We start from the raw sequence: 22,398 nt of genomic DNA on the forward strand, positions 1-22,398 counted from the left end.
ATCTCGGTTGGCCTCTGACCCAGCTGGAAAGAACTGAAAAGGAGGTGTCACACTTCTGGAATTCTCCTTTGGCCATGTCCAAAGATTTCCCTCACAGCCTAGCCAGAAAGCTTAAATCTGGAAAAATAATAAGCATTCTACAATGCTTAGAGGTTTCCTAGGTACATACATATTATCAACGTCTATACATGTACTAGTTGGATAAAGAACATTGGGCTATATTGTCAGCTACTGTTGTAAAATTATTTCACACTTTCATTGGATGAGAAATATTATTTCTTTGTGGTTATTAAAAGCTGAAGCCATAGCATTGGAAATATCTAGATTCAAATCCTAGCATTCCCACTTAACAGCTTTGTAATCTTGGGCAGAGATTAATACTTAATCTTATTGAATATCTGTTTGTCTGTCTACTTCATAGAGTCTGTGTGGAGAATAAATGAGATAATCCATATAAAGTGTTTAGCATCATGCCTGGCACATAGTAAGCCCCAATAAGTGATGCTAGCTGTCATCATTACAACTATTAACAACTGCTCCTGCTGTAAACTCAGGTCACATATGCCAAAACCTGGGTTAGCCACTTACCATTCTGTCTGTTCTGCTAAACATGTGTTTCTTTGACATAATTACCTCATGCATTTGAAAACAATGTTAGTATAACCCACAGGTTGTGTTGGTTCCAGCATGATTTTACCCAGCACATTACACATTTTATAACAATCCAAGACAAGTTTTCCACAATTAAAGAGTTAGCCTTAGCAAAATATGAAGCGACTGTAAAGGAAAAATGGAAAATCCACAGAAATATCTTCCTTTCATACAAGCAGTGTCTTACATGAAATGCTGCAAGTACAAAGGAAGAAGCTGCAAAGACATTTACTCCTGTATTAGGACAAGGGATTAATAATCCTTGGGTTAAATTTTATGAACATAGTGTCCATTGGAAATGAATACCCTCCAGGACCTACATCTCAAAGAAGCAGGAGCCCTGGGGTTTAGGCTGATAAGGATGCTAGGTGCACACACCAGTAGAGAGTTAACTGTGCTGGTAATTTAAGCAGGATTGGTAATGTTTTCGTTAGTACTCTGGTAACAAACTTTCATAGGTGTTAAGCAGTCTGTCCCAACCCAACTTTTCCTCATAAGTCCTGTTATTTTTACTGCACAGTTTTGCAGAATAGGATGTTTTTAAGAGCATGTAATGGCACATATATAACAACCCCTTTTCTTCCAACATCGAATCTCTTAAGAAAAAGAGGGGATTCCTGTCTATTATTTGAGTTATCTCTAGGTAAGCACTTTCTTTTACCAGTGTGACCATGATGTATCTGTATTTTTCCTGGATTTTCAATTAATTCTGTAATATATCCGTCATTTTATCCTCTCTTTGATATTACAGACTTTTGGTGATTTGAACCATTGATTAAACTTACAATGTGGAAAACTTTTCTGGGGATTCAAAGTCTTGATTTTTGCATTCAAAGGGCTTAAAAATCTAGTAGCAGAGATAAGACATTTACAAATAAATACAATCTAAATTAGTATGTGATACAAGCCCAAAGATTTAGAAGTTTTAGGGGAGAGAGAGAGATCTCAAGGAGATCGATTGTTTTTATTCATGTCATATTCTCCCAGAATTGCCATAATTGGATTTGATTTTCCCTGTTAAGGTAATTGCATGTGACAGTTATTTTGTATAGAAAAATCTTCCCTTTTCATCTTTTCTAAGAGTTTACATAACCCTCTGAAACACCGACTACTTTTTGCTTACCTATATTTGGATTGTTTGGGGAAAGATTTTTTTTTTTTATGGTGAGTTATTATTATACCATTTTTATGTCCCTAAATACCACATTCTTTGGAAGCTTGCAGTGTATGTAGTAAAAGGGAATTGGTCTTAGCATTCTCTCTTTTTTTAATGTGCACTATTCCCCAATTCACTGCAAATTTCTTTTTAAAATCACTTATCTGAAGACTCGGTGAACTCAAATGCAATCTAAATTTGAAGTGACAAACTTTGTAGTCTCTCAGTTTCTCACCCAAGGATTGTTTTATTTTTTTTTTAAACCATCCACTTTGTGAATGGTTTTGTGAATGCTCCAGATTATGCCCACACAGTCTGGGCAGCTTCTAGAATGTCTGTGTATTATAGCTCTGAGATTCCCTAGGGCATAAGTCCAAGTGACTTGCTCAAGAAGAGCTACTCGAGCAATTCTTGGTCTACCCTGGCTGCCTCAGGACTGAGCCCAGATGAAATATTTGCACTTCATTTTCCATTATGTGTTATTATTACTTAGGGGACTACTCTGGACATGAGGAAACATTTTGGGGGATTTTTTTTTACCTATCGCAAAACCAGCAAGTAGTCATTGTGGAATATGTGAAATATATACAAAAACCCATAGAAGAAAATAATGCCACTATCCAAAGAGAACCAATGGTGTGTACACATTTTGTCGCATTTCCTTCTGCTCTTTTTCTATTCACGTGCTCATTCAACATCTTTTTAAAGCCACAGTAGAATTGTACTGTCCATTTTGTTCAGAACCACCCTTCTTTTTTGATTTTCTTATTATAAAAAATTTCAAAGATCTACAAAAGGATACAAAAAAACATAATGACCCCAGTATAAACAGTCACCTAGCTTTAGCAGTTTTCATTTCTTGGACAAAATTAGCCCACCTATTCTCCTTCCATCATTCCTCTGACATCATATCACATCACCTATATGTAAGTATTATCTCTGGGAGATAAGGACTCCTTTCTTTTTCTTTTTTAATATGTAAAACATATCTACAATACCATTATAATACCTAAAAAATAATTCTTTAAAATTATCAAATGGTCAATCGGTGCTTTGAAAAACTAATTCTTATTGTGCAATTAATATGTAGTTACTGTAGAAAAATCAGAAAATAAACTGGAAAAACAAATCTGTAATTCCTCTACACAAAGATAATGTTAACCTTTTAGTCTTTCCAGATTTTTTTTTATACATATACATATACCTATGTACTTTTAAAAGCACCTTATAGAGATGTAATTCTCATACCATAAAATCCATCCTTTAAGAGGTACAATTCAGTGGCTTTCATTATATTCATAGGCTTATGTAATCATCACCACAATCAATTTCAGAACATTTTCATGATTCCAAAAAGAAACCCCAGTTAGCAAACACTTCCCTTTTACCCATAGGACCACCCTCAGGAGTAGGCAACCACTAATATACTTTTTAATCTCTATAAATTTATTCTGGCCACTTCATAGAAATGGAATAATACAGTATGTGGCCTTTTGTGGCTGGCTGCATTCACTTAGCATAATGGTTTAAGGTTCATCCATGTTGTAGCATGTTATCTACACTTTATTTTATTGCCAATGATATTCCACTTGTATGGATATACCACAACAACATGCTTTTAATAAAAAAATTCATCATACCAAATGGCTGCTAATGGATGTGAGATTTCTTTTTGAGGTGATGAAAATGTTCTAAAATTGATTGAGGTGTAATGGTTGATCAACTGTGAATGTACTAAAACCCATTGAATTATACACTTTAAATGTGTGAATTGTATAATATATGAATTATATCTCAATACATCTGTCATTAAAAATTGTATCATACTATATTTTTTCTTTATAAACCACTTTTTAAATTTAATGATGTTATTGACATTTTGCCATATCAGTAACATACATATTTTAAAATGCAGATTTTAGTGGCAGTATAATTGTTTTTATTTTGCTTAACAAATCCCTTAGTTTTAGAAATTTAGGTTGTTTCCAGTGATTTTGCAATTATACAAAAATACTGTGATGAGCCTCTTACTATGCATATCTATTTGCCCATTTCTAATTGTTCCATGAAAAAAGCTTTTGAATTCTTTTCCTGGTGCTCCCCTGTATGTTTTTGTTGCTAAAAATTCTTTTAGCTTTATTGCAAACATGGTGGTTTTCTCTCTGAACTCTAAATGTGTTTGACACCTTATAATAATTTTCTTAGGGATTCCTTTTATCCTTAAAAATATTAAATAGGCTTAGTATGTGAACTGAGTATGTAAAGCTTCCAAGGCTAAGACTCAGTTTCTTTACTAACCTTAATATAGTAGGCAATTCAGCAGAAGGAGAAACATGATATAGATATTTCTACAATGTTACTATTTAACTCTGGCTTAATTCACAGAAGTCAGTCTATTAATGGTTAGAGAGACTTGCAAGCATTTTCTTTCTTACCTAGAAGAGCAGTTGGTTACTCGTCTCAAGGCAAAGCTAAGATCCATTCAAATGTACTAGGATATCTCTCTGTTTTTCTCCTTCCTTTCTTTCAAACACACACACTATTACACACACAAGTAATTAATATCTTGACATTGTTAGAACCTAACAATGAACGTAACAACATTCTTGGACTAGTAAATTCTCCTTGAATCCTGCTGTTCGGCTATGGAGCTCAGAAATACTTGTGTGCTTGCTCTTAAATAAACCATTTCTAAATGTGGCCATTAATTTCCTTCCCTGTCTTCATACTTGAGGATAAATTTGCATCTTGTGATTTATCATTTGTTTTCTCACCAAGCAAAAGTTATGCAAATAGTGCCACAGAAGAACTGGTATTTTCAAAGTAATGGCTATTTGAACTTTTTGCCGTTTTCTGAAGTAACTTGTGTTTCGTGGTGAATTTTTCACACGCATTTACGTGGAGCTGTCAGACCCCCATGCTGTGAAGTTGGGATGCTGACATGGGAACCTTGCGGTGTTAGAAACAGAACATACCTTAGCCGAGGGAGCTTGGAGCATGTGATCAAAACTGTATGAATGCCACTTCTACCTACTTACGTAAAATCTGAATTGTGGACACAAAGCCCAGCATAAAATGAAATGTTATTTTCCTCATGGACAACTTTTCTGAGGGAAGAAAAGATCCATCTTTTCATGTAACAAAATTGTGAAAGACCATGAATTGCCACACTCAGAGCCAGCTAGGAATGTGCACTAATCAGTGTGTCGGTAGCAGTCATACATTTTGACCCACTAACTGGACTCCGGAGAGTACATGAGTCATTTGTACCAGCCTAGGACTTCTGCAGCATGCATGCTGCAAGCCGGTTGAACAACCAGTCTGATAATATCTGAGTCCTGCTCATAGCCGTCGTGGTCTGAGGCCTTTGGGATAGATAGATAGATTTACTACTACTTCAGGAATGCCAGTGATTCTGTTTTGCTTTGATTTATTTTTACTGTAGTGGCAGAGGATGTATGCCTCACTCGATTTTGTCTAATCTTTTTGGTGTCACTTTTTTATGTTCCTGCTGCTTTTCTCTCCTGAAATCTTTCATTTACATCTCACAGCACCCCCTCCCATCCTTTTTTTTTTTTGGTACTGTGGTAAAATACATATAACAAAATTCACCATTTTTAAGTGTACAGTTCTGTGGCATTAAATACATTAATGTTTTTGTGCCACCATCATCACCATCCATCTCCAGATCTTTTCCTCGTCACAAAGTGAAACTCTGTACCCATTAATCAATAACTACCCAGACCTTCCTCCCCCTAGACCCTGACAAACACCTTTCTACTTTATGTCTCTATGAATTTAACTACTCTAGATACACTTGTGTAATTGCAATCATACAATACTTGTCTGTTTGTGTCTAGCTTATTTCACTTAGCGTTATGTTTCAAGGTTTATCCAACTGTAGCATGTATCAGAACTTCATTCCTTTTTTAAGGCTGAATAATATTTTATTGAGTATATACCACATTTGTTTATCCATTTATCCATCAGTGAACATATGGGTTATTTCCACTTCTTGGCTATTATGAATAATGCTGCTATGAAATTGGTACATAAATATCTGCTCTCCCGATTCTTTTTAAATAAAACTTTGAAACTGCCTTTAAGGGGTTGAACTGGGAGAAACACGAGGATCTTGAAATAAGATTAAGCCTCTTGGATGTAATGCCTGTTTCCTCTTCTAGCCTGAAAATTACTTGCCCCCGATGGGACTTGACAAAGATTAACGATCAATAAGACATTAAAAGTGGCTCCTTTTGCATTCTTTCCTGGCCTTTCCTTTTTTCTTTACCTCTAGGACCCCAAAGCTAGCTCTAAGCTGCTAAAACCCTCTCCCTCATAGAAGACCGTAAGCTTACACTGAGGATTAGGTTGGAGAATCAGTAGATATTTAACTCTTAAAACACCCCCAGATCCTCGGTGAACAATGGCAGAAGTGTTTTGTTGTTAATCATAACTTTTGTATGGCTCTGTATGTGGCTGGAAACAAGCAGGGGGTATTGCCAATTAGAGGACCATTAACGGGATAGTTCGTCTTCCTAGTTTATTATTTACCTAAATATATTAAACTTTGTGGCTGGTTTGAGGCATAACTGTAAAATCATTTATGCACACACAATCGTAATGACCAGGGGAATAAAAGCTAGTAAATCTCAGTGTTTACTTTTAGGAATGGGTCATCAGAGGTATAATTTCACCTTTGGGAGATTTTGCTTGTTTGTTGAGAGAGACTTTCTAGATACAGGTGTGCTAAATCATCTTCTTATCTTAAAAGAGTCATTCTTTTTTTTAAGAAAATCAGTAATTTTAGGTAATAACCTTTTAACCAGTTAATTTCAGATATGAAACAATAATCCAGCTCTGCCTAAATATATAGCATTTATAGCTGCAAAATCCCCACCCCCATTAAACTCAATGAGTTGCGAATTACTTCATCTGTAGGTATTTCATCTCCTCTCTTTGTACAATGTGGCTTTGCCACGTGGCCCATGAAGTTGTCAAGGAAGACAAATAGATTACTCTGGAGCATGTTTTGATCCTCCTGGGACACTTGGAACTGAATTAGGTGGACATGTTGATAACTTAATTATTGAGTTCTTGTGGCCTGAGTAAATTTATGCACCTGTTTAATAACTTTTGTTTTCAGCCTGTTACTCCCTCTTTTCAGAAAAAAATCAACATCATTGTCTGGAAAGTATATTAAACAAAGTACTTAAACTCAAGAGATGTGCCCCTAACCTACCTTGCTCATAGTGTTATTTTTTTCCATTTTGAAATACTTTACAAATTAAAAGGCAGAATATAAATGTATTTATTTCAATATTACTGAAATCACACTATTATATATTGCAGGTTTATCTTGAAAATTTTAAAGTGTTAATCAGATGATCATGTTTTACTTTATACATTCTAATTAGAGTTTCTGGTATCCATTTTCTAAAAGACGACAGTGGTAGTTCCAACTGTGGCATAGTCAAAGATGGGAATCAAAGTGATTTTTCCCAAGAATGATTTGTTGTTTTGCAAACTGATCAGTAGTTAAATAAGAATATTCCTAATGCCTTTTCAGCCGTGCAGAGAGAAAAATAACATGCCTGTGACCTGGCGGTTTGATAATAAGTGAAAAGCAGCTGAGGTCAGCGCGCGAGATTCCAGGGACCTGAGCTTGGTGTGATTAATTATGGCAGCGATTCTCACCCTTGACTGCATCAAAGAATCTCGGGCATCAGCATTTTTAAAAAGTCTCCCCAAGTGATTCCAAGTCAAGGTTGAGAACCACTGGTTTAGAGGCATTGGAATGGGGACCTGAGTTAGGAGATGGTCCAAGTTAGAAAACTACAGATTTCAACTAGGAAATTTCAGTGAGATATTCAGGGGGTGGAAACAAGATTAATGTTCCACACATGGGAGAAAAATAAAGCAAAGATACCATTTCCGTAGGAATGATGATCCAAACCTTGACTCTATGAGGTTCCCTTGAAGAAACCTAAGTGGAGATCCTTGAGGGAGAACCCCATTTATGGGCGGGAGATGGTCAAAACACCTGAGAAGTGGGAGGAGAATCAATTGGCCGTAGTGTTAAAAGCTGAGGCCTGAGATTTTCAAGTAGGATAGAGGAATATCTCAAGCAATTACTAAGAACATATGTAGTAATGTGAAATTGTAGTAAGCTTTTAAAATGTTTTTGAAATAGTTTTCTCAAATGTATGCTTATTGGATGTCTTCAAAGTTGTACTCTGTAAGGGTACTTTGAATTCCAAGAAAGACAACCAGACTTATGAAACAAAATCGGTTCTGGTCCCAGCTCCCCGCTTTAGCCCCTGACCCTGGGGAAGCCACTTACCCAGTTCTCATGTTCCTAATCCATTAAACGGGGATGACAGTGCATGCCTGGCCTACTCCACTGCATTGTTATCGGTATTAAAATAGACAACAAAAGTGAAAATGTGTTGTAAAATATAGACCATTGTGCAGATAATGAATTATAAGCAGCAACCTTTTTGCTGCCCTTCACGAGCTCTTCGGTATTGAGAGGCTTTGTACAATTTGTTTTCTAGGAAAGAGGTAAAATAATACTAGGATGTCCCAGGTACCCCTCTCTTTAGGGAGCTCACCGTCCTACAGGGAAGGCAGGATAAGGAAATAAATAGATGTAAACACCAGGGTGTACATTCTTTGAGAGCAGGAATCGGAATCACTAATGAACTCCTAATGCCTAACCTAGTAGGCTCTCCTAAACTATTTTGTTTAAAAAAATTGGTGAAATCGTAGAAGTTAAAAAGTCATATAAATAAAATACTAGGATAGTTTTACAGAAGGAGAGCTTCAAAACCCAGCACATTGCCAGAATCATAGTAACAGACAAATAAATATTATGATGGATTCATGAATAAAGGGGTAAAGGGGAATGTCCCACAAAACTAGTTTAGTTTTCATGCAGCAAAAAAAAAAGGGCGGGGGAAGGGGTTGAAGCCATATCAGATGCAAAATCAAGAAATAGCAGCAAGCGAAAATTCATTTTTAAATCTAGAAAACTCTTAAGTTGCTCAAGGCCAAGACTGTGGAAATCAGAGAAAACAGTGATAGGTCAGAGGAGAAGCCCTCAGAAATGGGGCTCCCCCCAAGCTGGTCACTTATTCACGATGTTGGTTATGCTTGTATCTCACCCAAGGCGAGGTATTGCTCATGTTCAGTTAGGAAATTTGGTCCTACAGTGTTCTGCTTTAGACGTGGCAAATGAAAGGACCCTGACCATGTCGTCTTCTGTCTGCAGGAATAGATAATCTCTATGAGAGGGCGCTTCACCTCCGCAAAGTCCTCCTGACCTTGCCCAGGTCGGTCCTTATAGTGATGAGGTACCTCTTTGCCTTCCTCAACCAGTAAGTACCCTAATGCTCGGCCCAAATGCCCATCTTAATTCTATTGGCACTGCTCTCTCTCAACTCTTTCTTTCTTCGTGGATGCTGTAAAATGTACCTTGGGTTCCATTTGTCAGCAGAGTCAAAGAGAAGAAGATTGAATGTAAACGAAAGGTACGTTTTTCCTCAGCAGATCAAGGTCGTTGTTATGATAGATGAAGGATACAGAAACTGGCCGTAAATGCAAAAAATATACAAATTTCACTATAAAGAACGCTTTTCAGGAAAATATATGTTTTTCCAACTTCCATCCAAAGCTAATGTCATGAACGTTTTTGTCAAAATGATACAAACCACTGTCACTGCAGAAAGTTTCTGTGATTTTTTTTTTTTAATGTTTTAATGTCGGATGGAGGGGAACTGTGGCTAAGACTTACACCTACCCAAAAAAGAATGGCTGGAAATTCAATATAATGAGACATTGTCAAGAAAAAGATATTTCTAAAAAAAAATTTACAGGCCTAAACAGAGAAGTCTTAAAAATACACTGCATTATTTTCAAAAATAACTTTTACTCTTTTAATTTAGGCAACTTGATTTTCAGTTGTGCTACTTCCTGATACGTAAACTCTGTTCTGAGAACATCTTCCCCAAGTCCTAAGAGTCCCCTTGCTATTCAACGTCTCAATAGGAAATAAAGCAATTGGAAATACAGGGGGAATAAACTTGGGGAAATGCCTTCTCATTCTGGCACGGATTCTCCCTTCCTAACACTGGGATATTTTCTCTTTATTTCACTGGAGGTTTTAAATTCTCAAAAGCCATAGGGATTTATTACAACCCAGCTGACTATTCCTGAAATCATACCCACTCAGGGTGACCCTAGAAACCAAGTATCATGTAATAGGGACATGCTGGCAGGGAACCATACAGATTGGAACTAAAACATCCTCAAATGACAGTAGGAACCCATTTGGACATAAGTCACCACTGGAAATAATATCTAGAGAGATGGGTATAAACTAGGTTTAGATTAAAGAGAAGCTTGTAAATTTTTACCTTTAAATAAGCCTAGTCAGCCAGGAGGTTGTAAAATCTGAAGGCTTGCCATTTTCACCTTTAATTGCATGTTCCTCCTCTTCCCACTACGGACGGAGTCCCTTGCATTCCTGCTGGCCCTCTGCATGCCTTCCCAACCAAATTCTTCTGATACGCTGAGCAAAACCAACTGAGAACCAATAAACCACAACAGACTAGGAAACCAAATTATGAATCAAGAAAGTTCTCAAAGCCTGAATCAAACTCACCACATACCATATGTCAACAGAATGGCAGATGTGCCCTGAGTCAGACAGCTGGCATTACTTCCAGCATTTCTGCCCAAAGATGCCCCCTTGCTCCCTGTTCCTTCCTTCACGCAGAGAGAAGGCCCAGCCTCTAGGGTAGGATGCTTGGGACAGGAATTTTGAAAAGAGAATCTACCTATTATAAAATCAAACGTGGATAAATAACATTTTTATGTCAAATTTTTGCTCTTCAAGCCAGCACTGAATTAAAGACCCGGAAAGATTAATTGTGACTTTCCCCATTGAACTTAAGTGTGTCTTTAGAAAATGAGACCATTCTTGTTCTGAATCTCACTTCTCCTTCCTGCATCTATTTTCAAGGTGACCTGTAACATGATCGTGGCTATTATAGTGGATTTTTTTTTTTTTAAGATTGTATGTTTGAGAAATGGCAGAAGGGAAAGACATATGTTAGCTGTAGAAATTATGCTTTTGTATTTTCTCCTTTCTAGGCTATCTTATTTCCAAAAAAGGGTAAAGTATCATGTCATATGGTTTCTCAGTTCCTTTGTGTGTGTCACCGTCTCACAAAGGTAGTCGAGTCTCTTTTTTGTCTCCTTCCATCTGTCATCTGTTCACCTGGATTTTACATTTCCTTCCCAGATCGACATTTTATACACTGAAAAGATAACATCTGTAGGTTCTCCCTGGCACAGCACCTTGCTCGTGTGTTAGAGGCACCGCAGTAAAAATCGGGCTTATTTTCAGTCACCTGTGGAAAATATCTCACGAATATCCATGGGATTGAATTTAGAAATAGTACGAGACAACCGGAAATCTCCCCAGTTTGTAGTTTGCCAGCTTTAAATGAAATGAGAGAATTGAGGAATCTTGTCCCCTTCTCTTCACCTAGTGTTGGTAATCATACCCTAAAGCAAATTACAGAGTTTGGAATTTGTTGTCTCTCAGTGGTTACAAACAAAAGGTGCTTTGTTTTCCTCAGGATTTATAGGAGAAAACTGAAACCTAAGATGTTTTTGAGTAGTGGGAGGACAATTTTAAAGCTATCCATGAAGCTTTATGGAGATTGCTACTGCCCTTCCCATATTTACTTGAGCAGCATTTAAAGCCTGACCGTAATGTTCACAAATGAAACTCATTTACTCGATTCCAGTTTCCATTGTAGTAGAGATTATCTTAAACTCCCTTGTGGCTTTGAAAAATGCCACTTCATTAAGCAAGTAGGACTTACATTCCCTTTTCAGTTTCTATCTAGTTAAAAGGTTATAAGTCACTTTCTTTAGCGTTTGCTGAGCCAACTTAAAGTAGGATGAAATATCATTTTATTATAATAGTCAAAACCGAATAAAATGTTTTGAAAATAGATCCCTATTTTCAGAATATGGAGTATCTTTTAGACATCAATCTTCTTTTTTCCTCCTCGTTCTTTTTTTTTTCCAATGCAAAACATTTTAATAGGTTGTGAAATACACAGTTATTAGAATTATCTAAATATGACTTACAAGATTTGATATATTCACAGTAATGACCTCTTGTTCTTTTATTAACTCCTTTCTTGCTTCCTTTCAGTCTTTCACAATACAGTGATGAGAACATGATGGACCCTTATAACCTGGCCATTTGCTTTGGCCCAACATTGATGCCCGTCCCAGAAATACAGGATCAAGTGTCTTGCCAGGCTCATGTGAATGAAATTGTCAAAACCATCATCATCCACCACGAGACTATTTTCCCAGATGCTAAAGAGCTGGATGGCCCTGTTTATGAGAAATGTATGGCTGGAGACGACTACTGGTAAGTCCAAAAATTTTAGTCCTTCTCCCCCTGGAAAAATTATAGGAGTATGAATATCAATTAAGAAAAAGAATTGACCATAAGCCACCAATGCTACCAATTTAAAAAAGCATTAGGGACACGAGATAAATTAGAATGCTAAGCCCCATGGCAATGGTGGCTTCTTCTTATGGAAACTCATGTTCATCCTTTTCTTTTCCCCAGGTGTGACGTGTTTTGAGATATATCCCCCCTATCATGGCTTTTGTAAAGAATAAAGGCTTTGATATTACGTAGAGCTTTATTCATTTTTACTATTCCATCAGAAAAAGATAACTGAATTGACAGATTTTATTTTCATTCTGAAATCAAAATTCACATTTTAAAGGAGGCCTGTCAAGCAAATGTTTTCATTCTTACTCATTTTCATTTTTATTCTTACTGGTATTATCCTAACCAATTATAGTAGTAATGGTTATTTTGAGCAGATTTATTGCATTACTCTATTGTTGGGATACCAATTTTTTAATACAACAGTATAGACACCTTCCAGTGAAGTATAAACATGGTGGAAGTGTTGTCAATTGAATAATCCCAATAGCAGAAAACCTTAAAGGGTTTATGTTCGCTATTTGTTGTATAAGTTTCAGCTTCTGCGGAATCATATACAATGAAAGTAGCTTTGATTCCTTGAGCCTCCTACCACACGCCAGCTCGTCAGCCTATAGCATCCCTTCTACTCCTCACACCACTGTGCCAAGTAAGTTAAGAGAGACCAGTGAGCCTGTCTATGACTGGTAGTCACTAGAGGCAGCCCAGGTTTGTCTGATGCCAAAACCCACACGATTCCTCTCACTCCCCAGCTGCCTCCCAGCCTATCTCAGAAACTGCCCTGTGCAGCTCAGATGCAGGAGCAGGTGGAAATGGACTTGTGTGAGCCCTTCATTCTGGACCGTCTTCAGGACTCTGTTTCCCAGGGCCTCACCAGGGATTAAGTAGAAGTAGAATAAGTAGCGGAAAGATCTCAAATAACTAAAAGTACACTTACTTTTTACTTAAACCACAGAATGATCTTAAGCCACAGTATGGTCCTGTGCCTTAAGAAAACTGAGAGTTGACTCTTTCCAGAGGTACTGCTTTCTAAATTAACAACAAAGCATGACAGATGCCAGGTCTGTAATATATCCAGCAACGTTACACATGAAATTCAATTCAAAAATATTTATTTGAGCACTGACTACATGCAAGGTACTGACTGAGCTTGGCTCTGAGAAGGTGGATGAATAAAACTCAGCCCTGGTAAGATACACGATTTTATTTTCATAGTCAAATTTGTTTCAAGGCCAGTGTCGTAGTCACATTTAGTACTTCCAAATATTCAGGGCTATATCATTTAGGTTTTTCTGCCTTGTTCATTTTCTCAAATAGCAAGTATACTGATGTCTGATTAGTATTATTTGATGCGTTGTACCCTAGGACATTTTGTGGTTGCTACTTTTTACAGAGTAAAAGCCCCATAAAGAGTCTTGCAGACAGTGACATGTGCTCGCTTATGTCCTTCTCCCATACATAGTGTTCTCTACAGGTATTGCTCATTCTAAACAGGAAGTCAGTAATGCAGTAGTTACCTTGTTGCCCAACACCAGCAATACAGATGGGCTTTTACAGTAAAGTCAGGTTTCTATTTGTTTCCAGTGCATTCCATTATCAGCATGTATTTGAGGAGAGGTAGTGGTAGTGTTGAGGGTAAGTTTTTTAACTCTCACATAGATGTAAAATGAACATCTGTCAAGAAAAGATGGAAAACATACTATAATCAATTCAAAGCAGAAATCATAGCCCTCAATTTATATGCAGTAAGGAATGTTGAAATGAATTTGCAAAAACTGGTGTTACCTGTGGGGCAATAATTATATCCCACTAGAACTCGACAGATTTTTATTTCTCTGGGTAAGAATGATGTCTCATGCTACAAGTTTTCTGCAAGTTCACTTTGTCTTTACAGAGTGATAAAATAACCTTGTGTCAAAGACGAAGGGACATACACTCCCATAAGACCAGATAATCCTTGGAGGCTGCAGCATTCCATTGAAAGGCTAGCCAGTAATTCTTCTGCCTCTCCCAGTCTCTTATTGTTCTTTACAGTAGCAATTGCTCATTTCCGAAATTCTTTCCACTTTGGCTGCATATGAATTTCTATTTCCACTCTACAGTGACAGCCCCTACAGTGAGCACGGTACGCTGGAGGAAGTGGATCAGGACGCTGGCACAGAGACCCACACCAGTGAAGACGGTAGGCCCTGGGTTCACACTATTATAAAACTAGTCTTTATGTGCTTGATGTAGAATTGCTTATATTAAGAATTCAGTTGACACAAAAGACTATTTATAAGATATAGGTAAAGTATGAAGAATAACAGTACAGTGAACACCTGTGGAACCACCACCAAATTTAAGAAGAAAGCCATCATTACTTTTGTGCTTCTCTAATCCCATTGCCCTTTCCCCCCATCAAGGGTAACCACTCCGTGTTTGTTTTTCTATGATTTACCGTTTCCTTGTCTGTTTTATTGCACTTTCTATAAATGGAATCGTACTGTATATATTTTCCACCATGTTTTTCTACTCAGGATTATGTTCCTGAAATTAATCCACATTGTTGCGCACAGTTATCATTTATTTTACCATGTATAATATTCCATTGTGTTTATGCTTCATAATTGATGAATAGGTGAGGTGTTACCTACTTTTTGCCATGAAAAACAGTGCTGCTATGAATATTTTGAACATGTATCCTTCTGCAAATGTACAGGAGTTTCTCTTGGATATACACACTTGATTTTATCAAACGTTGTAATCTTTGCCGATACTTCCAGTGTGGATTGCCATCTCATTGTGGTTTAATTACATTTCTATGATTGCTGATGACGATGTTGTTTAAAATATAGGGTATTAGTAGAAAATATGGGGGATAGTAAGGTCCACAGATCACAAGATGATCGCCATTGAAAAGGTAGTTTGTTTCTCACAGTTCCCAAGAGGAAGGGGGCACATCACGCCTTGAGGGTCACACAAGAAATCACCAGGGTCGGTCCTGGGTAGAGGGAGAGGGAACCACCCGGCAAGAGCCTTTGGTGTGGTTTCCACAGGACAGGCGAGGCAGGGTAAACAGGTTCAGCAATGGCTAGTTTGAGTCATTTCTGCTGGCTCGGGGTTCGTAGGGGCTGGCTCTGGTTGTCTGGTACCTGGACCTGAGGTGGTGAATGCAGGGGGATAGTGGCTCAGAGTGTGAGAGCCCAGAGAAGAGGTGGCTGGGGTGTGGGCTCTGGACTTTGTGTTTGAAATGCACACTGCAGGCAAGTTGTTTGCTATCTGTAGGAACTGGCTAACCCTGGGAGGAGGAGTCCCTCCGGGGTCAACAAGGCTCCAGATGTCAGGATACAGAAAATAAAAAAAAACTGGGTTTATGCAGATATACGCATTTTCATGTGTTTGGATTTCTTCTTTTGTGAAATTCCTATCGAGTCTTCTGCCCTTTTAGGGACCATTTGACCACTGTTTGTTTCTCTGGGCTTTTTTCCTCGATTTAGTTTGGTTTGGATTTGTTTTTTCCTTGTTTTATAAGAGTTCACTGTTTTTCTGGATCAGGTCTTGTATTGGGTATATGTTTCACAAATAGCTTCTGCTCTGTGCTTGTCTCTCATGTGCTTATTATTATGTCTTTTGATAAACAGAGGACCTTCATTTTAAAGGAATTGAATTTACCAGTCTTTCCTTCATGGTTGTTTCACTTTGTGTCTCCTTTAAGAAATCCTTCCGTGCCCTCAGGTAATGAAGTTAGTTCTCCCCGACCCTCTTTTAAATCTTTTCAGGTTTTGTTTTTCACACACAGATCTTTGTGCTACCAGGAATTTATTTGGAGGTAAGGTGTGAGGTATGGGGTCAGTTTCTTTTTTCTCCATATGGACGCACAATTCTTCCAGCTGTTCCGGTACTAGTTGTCCTTTCTCCACTGCTCCACACTTCTGTCACAAATCAAGTGCTCTCTATGCTGAGTCTGTTTCTGGGCTCGGTTCGTTTCCACTGGTCTACTTGTCTACCCCTAACCACTGTCTTAATTTTGATACCTTTTAATAAATCTTAGTATTTGGCAAGTCAAGACCTCTGACTCAGTCTTCTTAACATTTCTACTTTTTAATTGCAATTCTATTTTTGCAATTTTACTTAATTTTTAGACTCAGTTTTTTCAAGTTCTTAAAACAAACGAGAAAGAAAACCTCAAAAAATTGATATTTTTATTATATTCAGTCTTCTAATCCACAAACATATTTCCAGTTACTTCATGTCTCCCAATAAACATTTATACTTTTCTCTGTAGAGATCATTTTTTTCTTTTTCTAACTTCTTGAGCTTGACGGTTAACATGACTTTTCAACACTTTTTAAATATGAACATATAAAGCTATCAGTTTTCTCTTAATACATCTTTTGCTGTATGCATGACCGTTTTATTCTCTCTTTCATTGTGACCAATCTGCTTTAAACTCATCCATTGAGTTTTTATTTTTAATTCTTTTTCCACAAATTCTGTTGGGTTCACCTTTGTATCTGTTGCTTGGCCCTTTTTTTTTTTAATAGTCTTTTGCTCTTTACTCATACTATTAATCCTTTCCATCGTTTCAGGTTACATGTCTGATCATTCTAATAAATGCAGTCTTCCTGCATTTTTTTTTTTTTTTTTTGGCTTTTGCTCATTGAGTTTTATTTTCTGGTGGGTGTGTTTTGTAATTTTTTTTACATATTTCTTGGAACTTTCTAGAATTCCTTTAGGCTCAGTTCCTCTAGAGAGGGTTTGCATTTACTTCTGCCTGAAGCACAACCAGCTTGGGACCACATTGAATTTTTACCTTGAGTTTTTCCAGGCCACCCTGGTAGTATGAACTGAAACTGCAAACCTGCCTGAGGACTGGAATGTAGTTGGGATTCTCAGACGTAATTGTTCCAAGGTTTGAGACAGATTATTTCTTTAAGGCCGAGAGGTGGAGATGGAGGGGAAGGCTGGTGGTTGCTATCTATGAAGAAGGGAGGAAGATTTCTGGAACTAGAAGTTCACTGTGACACCGAAAGTATGTTGGGGAGGGAAGGGGATGAGCTTCTCTACACTGAGACAACCCCTGGACTTAATCTTTTGTGTAAAATGAAAACTTAAGTTAGCTAGGCAAGGAAAATGCCCTCAAGGCAAACTCTGACTCACATTTTCTAGTGTTCTGTTTACCTCACTGAGTTCCCGCTTTCATTGAGTTTTTAGTGTTTAGTATGATTCCTTATTAATGCCTTTACAAGGACTTTTTTTTTTTTAATCCAGCATTTTCAGTTGATGTCAGTAGAGGCTAATCAGGGTATCTAGTGTTTCTTTGTGTTTTTAAAAGTGAGATAAGTTGATATTTTCAGAACTTAAGTTAGAAGATACTATTTGAAGTGAGAGCTGTGATGTTGGTTTTGAAAATCTCTGAGCCCTACCTCTGCCGCCATTCGTTCTTAAGTTTCTTTGTTCCGCTGTATGATTCATTCCTTTTTCACTGATGACTTCTCTAAATGTTTCCTTACTTTCCTCCGTGGCAGGGAAAGCCAAGACAAAGCCCCAGCCTTCTCTCTTCCCAAACATCAGTCTCACCGCCGTGCCATCTGTCAAGTGTTCTTACCTCTTAACTGTAAAAGAAGAGCTTTGCTGAGGGCTCTGTGTTTTAGATAACATTTTGATCAAGTTCTTCTGATTTTGTTGGGAAGAAAAGCATTGCTTACAAAGGACAGATACCCTTGCCCACAGCCAGCCCCTAAAGCCCGGTGACTAAATTAACTAGAGTATTGGTTATCTTTTTGATTGCCCAGGTGTTTCTTTTCTTTTCTCTGGTATGGTATCACTAGAGAGAATAGCTTCTGTTTCCAAAAGAGAGGCTGTCACAGAACAAAACCATCATCTGCAAGGGCAGTGGGTAACAAATCTAGGAGAGTGTCAGGGACAGCAAGGCCCCAAAGAGTAAACGTGATGTACTAGCATTTTGTATAAAATTCGAAGACATGGAAATGCAAGACTTGATAGCACCAGGCAGTCAGAAAATCAGCTCTACTGAATTTTCTTTCCCTTTGCCCAAAATTATAATGGCCACGCAGAAAAGATGAAGCTGTCCTGTTGTACTCTTATTATTGTTATCGATAGCAGCGGCGTTCTACAGAGACTCTGTATGACCTTAAAGGACCACGTGACTCTCTATGAAAGGTATGGGGCCTCGCCATGCCCTGAGATTGATTTGCTCTGCAGTTACTTGACTAAGATGTGTGTAAATAGCTTATTGATTGACACTTGACTGTGAAATGATTCTCATGGGAGCAGAAAGAGTCAAAATAATGAAATTGCTCAGAATTACTAGTTGATGTAGTAGGGTTACCAATAAAATGTACATCTGATTCATTTGGTCATTCTTTCATAACCTCTCCACGTTTGGATTAAATAAGCAGAGACCAATAATCCTGTTGCTAGTTGTTTCACAAAATAAAAAGAAGAGCTAATGAGCATATTGGTCATGATGATGAAATTATGATAAAATCTTTATATACGCTGTTTCCCCAAAAATAAGACCTAGCCGGACAATCAGCTCTGATGTGTCTTTTGGACCAAAAATTAATAAAAAACCCGGTATTATATTATAATATATTATATTATATTACATTATTTTTTTATGTTACGTTATATTATACCCAGTCTTATAATAATAGAAGACTGCTAGGTCTTATATTGTCCAGCTAAGTCTTATTTTCAGGGAAGCATGGTTATTAAATAGTTTATTAAATAGTCTTAATCTATTAAATAGTCTTAAATAGCCCTTGACCAGCCTTGACAGTGTATGATTGAATGGCTTTAAAGAGCATTAATGGTCCTCTCTTCATTTCTTTTTGACTAGTACATGGATTATACACTATGTCATGGGTGGATATCTTGCCATTTTTTCCCAACAAAACAATTTTGACATGTGCGTATGTTCACATGTTAAATTTGCAAATTACATGTCATGAAGTTCTTTTTACTAAATTGGCATGTGTTCATTCTTCCTTGGATATGTTTATTTGTGTCCCCTATACCATGGGCATGTTTATTTCTGTCCCCAGGGACAACTGGGATAAAAATTTGGTATCTGTCATCTCAGGTCAACCAGGATTTATTCTTTTTTTGCAAGTTTTAGAACGAAGTAAATAGTCTCTTTGACTATAAAGTTATATTTTTCCTCTATGAAGCAGACTTGTGGATGTTTAATAAAGCTGCTATTTATATTGTTTCAATAAAGAAAATTAATTTTAGGTGGGAGTACCAGAGTGTTAGCATATGATCTAAAAGTTATAATCAGTTGTTAAAGGACTAACCTGTTTTAAAATCTTTACACCTACTTTGCTGCATATACTAGATGCAGATTGCAGTGTGTTAGTTCTGCAATATAAAATATTACCCACCTTAAACATTATCCACCAGCGAAAAGATGGGGCATTTTTTTTTCTTCATTTTAAATGTATAGCTGAAATTCACCCAGGCCCTTCAGGTAAAACAAATCCTAAGCTTTTTCAATATGTTGGTTGATTTTTATGCTTTTGCCTCACATGTCGCAGAGGATGTTTGAATTTATCAAGTGAGAAAGAAGCTAAGCTGATAGGCCAGGACCCCTTATGCAGTTATTCCACATAAGTACAACAGCTACTGGAGATGTGGTAACAAACTTTGGGAAAAAATACACTATTTTAAATGGGAAGGTTTGTTACCACGGGAAACATGACAATTTTTTCCTGAAAAAATATTTGATTGATAGGTATTAATCTTTTATGTATGCATATATATTCGAAAGTATTTGGAAAGTAGCAACATGCTCAGTTTTGGGCAAATGAGGTATTGCTCATTGCATAGATACGGTTCTTTGTGCACCTACCACTTGTATTGGCCCTTTTCAGTTTTATTTATTATTGATTAGAAGTTTATTCACCTGTGGTCGATAGCAGGGATGAAGATGCGGTGATGGTGAGAGAGGGGGAAGAAGAGCATAAGGCCCCAAATTGAAGGGTATTTTGCAATAAGCTGAATCACAAAAAGCACCTCTTATACTGGTTTTGTTTAACTTGTCCTTTTATTTGCCATCAATATTTGTGGTCAGAATTAAATCAGAGCTGAAATTCCAGTTCTAGGCCCAGAGTTCAATCTCTTTTTTTAACATTTTATTTAGAGATTGTTACAGATTCACATTCCATTGTAAGAAATAAAACAAAGAGATCCCGTGTACGCTTTGCCCAGTTTCCCCCAATGGGAATAATATCTTACAGAACTGTAGTATAATATCACAACCAGAAAATTGACATTGATACAATCCATCCACCATATTCATATTTCACCAGTCTTAACATGCACTCATTTGTGTATGTGTGTGTTTATGTTGTTCTATACGGTTTTTATCACATGTATAGATTTCTGTGACCACAACCACAGTCAAGATAACAGCTCCATCCCAAGGATGCCTTGTGCTGTCCTTTTATAGGCATAGCCATTTCCTTCCGTTGCCTCCCCCAACCTGGCCTCTGGCAACCAATAATCTATTCTCCATTTCTATTATTATGTCATTTCAAGCATGCTATATAAATCGAATCATACAATATGTAACCTTTTGAAATTGGCTTTTTTCACTCACCATAATTCCCTGGAATATTTTTTGATCTCTAGAAAATATAATTTCCGAATCCGGTCTTTTCATTTGGGTACAGGACAGTCTTAAGTTATGCTCATTTCCTGGGTAATATCCACAATTTGTTACTGACATTAAAGAAAACGAAGTTGTCTTTACTGTTGGTGGCAGTTTAAAGACTTGAGGGCCGGCCCAGTGGCTCAGGCGGTTAGAGCTCCATGCTCTTAACTCCAAAGGCTGCCGGTTTGATTTCCACATAGGCCAGTGGGCTCTCAGCCACAAGGTTGCTGGTTCCATTCCTCGACTCCTGCAAGGGATGGCGGGCTGCGCCCCCTGCAACTAGCAACAGCAACTGGACATGGAGCTGAGCTGCGCCCTGCACAACTAAGATTGAAAGGACAACAACTTGACTTGGAAAAAATCCTGGAAGTACACACTGTTCCCCAATAAAGTCCTGTTCCCCTTCCCCAATAAAATCTTAAAAAAATGAATAAAAACTTGATAGTGCTAAAAAAGTAGATGAGAAAGTTAAATGTATTCAAATAGTATGTAATGTGGCAAGTTTTTTTAAATTTGACTTTTTAGAAACAAGCAAATAAAACATAAACTTCCTAGTGTTCTGGGATAGTGATATTTCCATGCTGCAGATGACGTTAACATGCTGCAAGGGAACTCGTCTATGTCACAGCAGCACCGGAGCGATTGTGGAGGATATTACAACCCAAGGAGCGATCTCATATATCATATTGCAAAGTTTAAAATAGTTTTCATTAGACTGTCATTACAGCTCTAGTTAAGAGGCTGTGGAAATTCAGATCTAATGTTAATTTTTCGTTGCCTGAAAAAACAAACTGATGACAGCCGAAGGTGTTTTTCTGTATCTCTCTCTTAACAGCCTCCTTTTCTCCTGCCTTGATGATTTACTTATTCCCTTGTTCTGTCTGAATGGTGAAATGGCCTTGCTAAGGCCTCCTCTGGACCTTTCAGAGTATATCTCATCCCTTCGTAACAGCCCTGTCCCTCCCTGCTTTCTGGTGTGTTCTCTGTAGAGTGTGAGCCAATAGAAGCCATAGCCAAGTTTGACTATGCTGGGCGATCCGCCAGAGAGCTGTCCTTCAGGAAGGGAGCCTCCCTGCTGCTGTACCACCGAGCATCCGAGGACTGGTGGGAAGGAAGGCACAACGGGATTGATGGGCTGGTGCCTCACCAGTACATCGTGGTGCAAGATATGTGAGTAGGCCCAGCGTCCGGCCGGTGCCTGAGTGCGCCCCGTGGGAACCTCCAGCTACTGTTCTTAAACTGACCTTGGTCAAGTGACAGAAGTGCAGGACGGGGTACAGTTCTTCACCTTGCTAGGGGGTCTTTGCTAACAGAACTTCAGAGCAAGGCAGGTTTCCGTTTCCCAAACCTCCTCCCAGGAGGTTGGGAGCAAGGACTAAA

General features: G+C 37.8%; 1 protein-coding gene across 2 annotated transcripts in view; it reads left to right on the top strand.

The window, feature by feature from the left end:
* SRGAP1 (SLIT-ROBO Rho GTPase activating protein 1) overlaps positions 1-22,398 on the top strand; it is a 234,649-nt gene that overhangs the window by 206,669 nt on the left and 5,582 nt on the right. For both annotated transcript variants that reach the window (XM_033117996.1, XM_033117998.1), the window contains exons 16-19: positions 9,081-9,186; positions 12,042-12,266; positions 14,459-14,538; positions 22,008-22,188. In XM_033117996.1, coding sequence (XP_032973887.1) covers positions 9,081-9,186; positions 12,042-12,266; positions 14,459-14,538; positions 22,008-22,188 — 592 coding nt within the window. The remainder of the gene's footprint in view (positions 1-9,080; positions 9,187-12,041; positions 12,267-14,458; positions 14,539-22,007; positions 22,189-22,398) is intronic.

This window comes from Rhinolophus ferrumequinum, chromosome 10, assembly GCF_004115265.2.
Source record: "Rhinolophus ferrumequinum isolate MPI-CBG mRhiFer1 chromosome 10, mRhiFer1_v1.p, whole genome shotgun sequence".
Lineage (NCBI taxonomy): Eukaryota > Metazoa > Chordata > Mammalia > Chiroptera > Rhinolophidae > Rhinolophus > Rhinolophus ferrumequinum.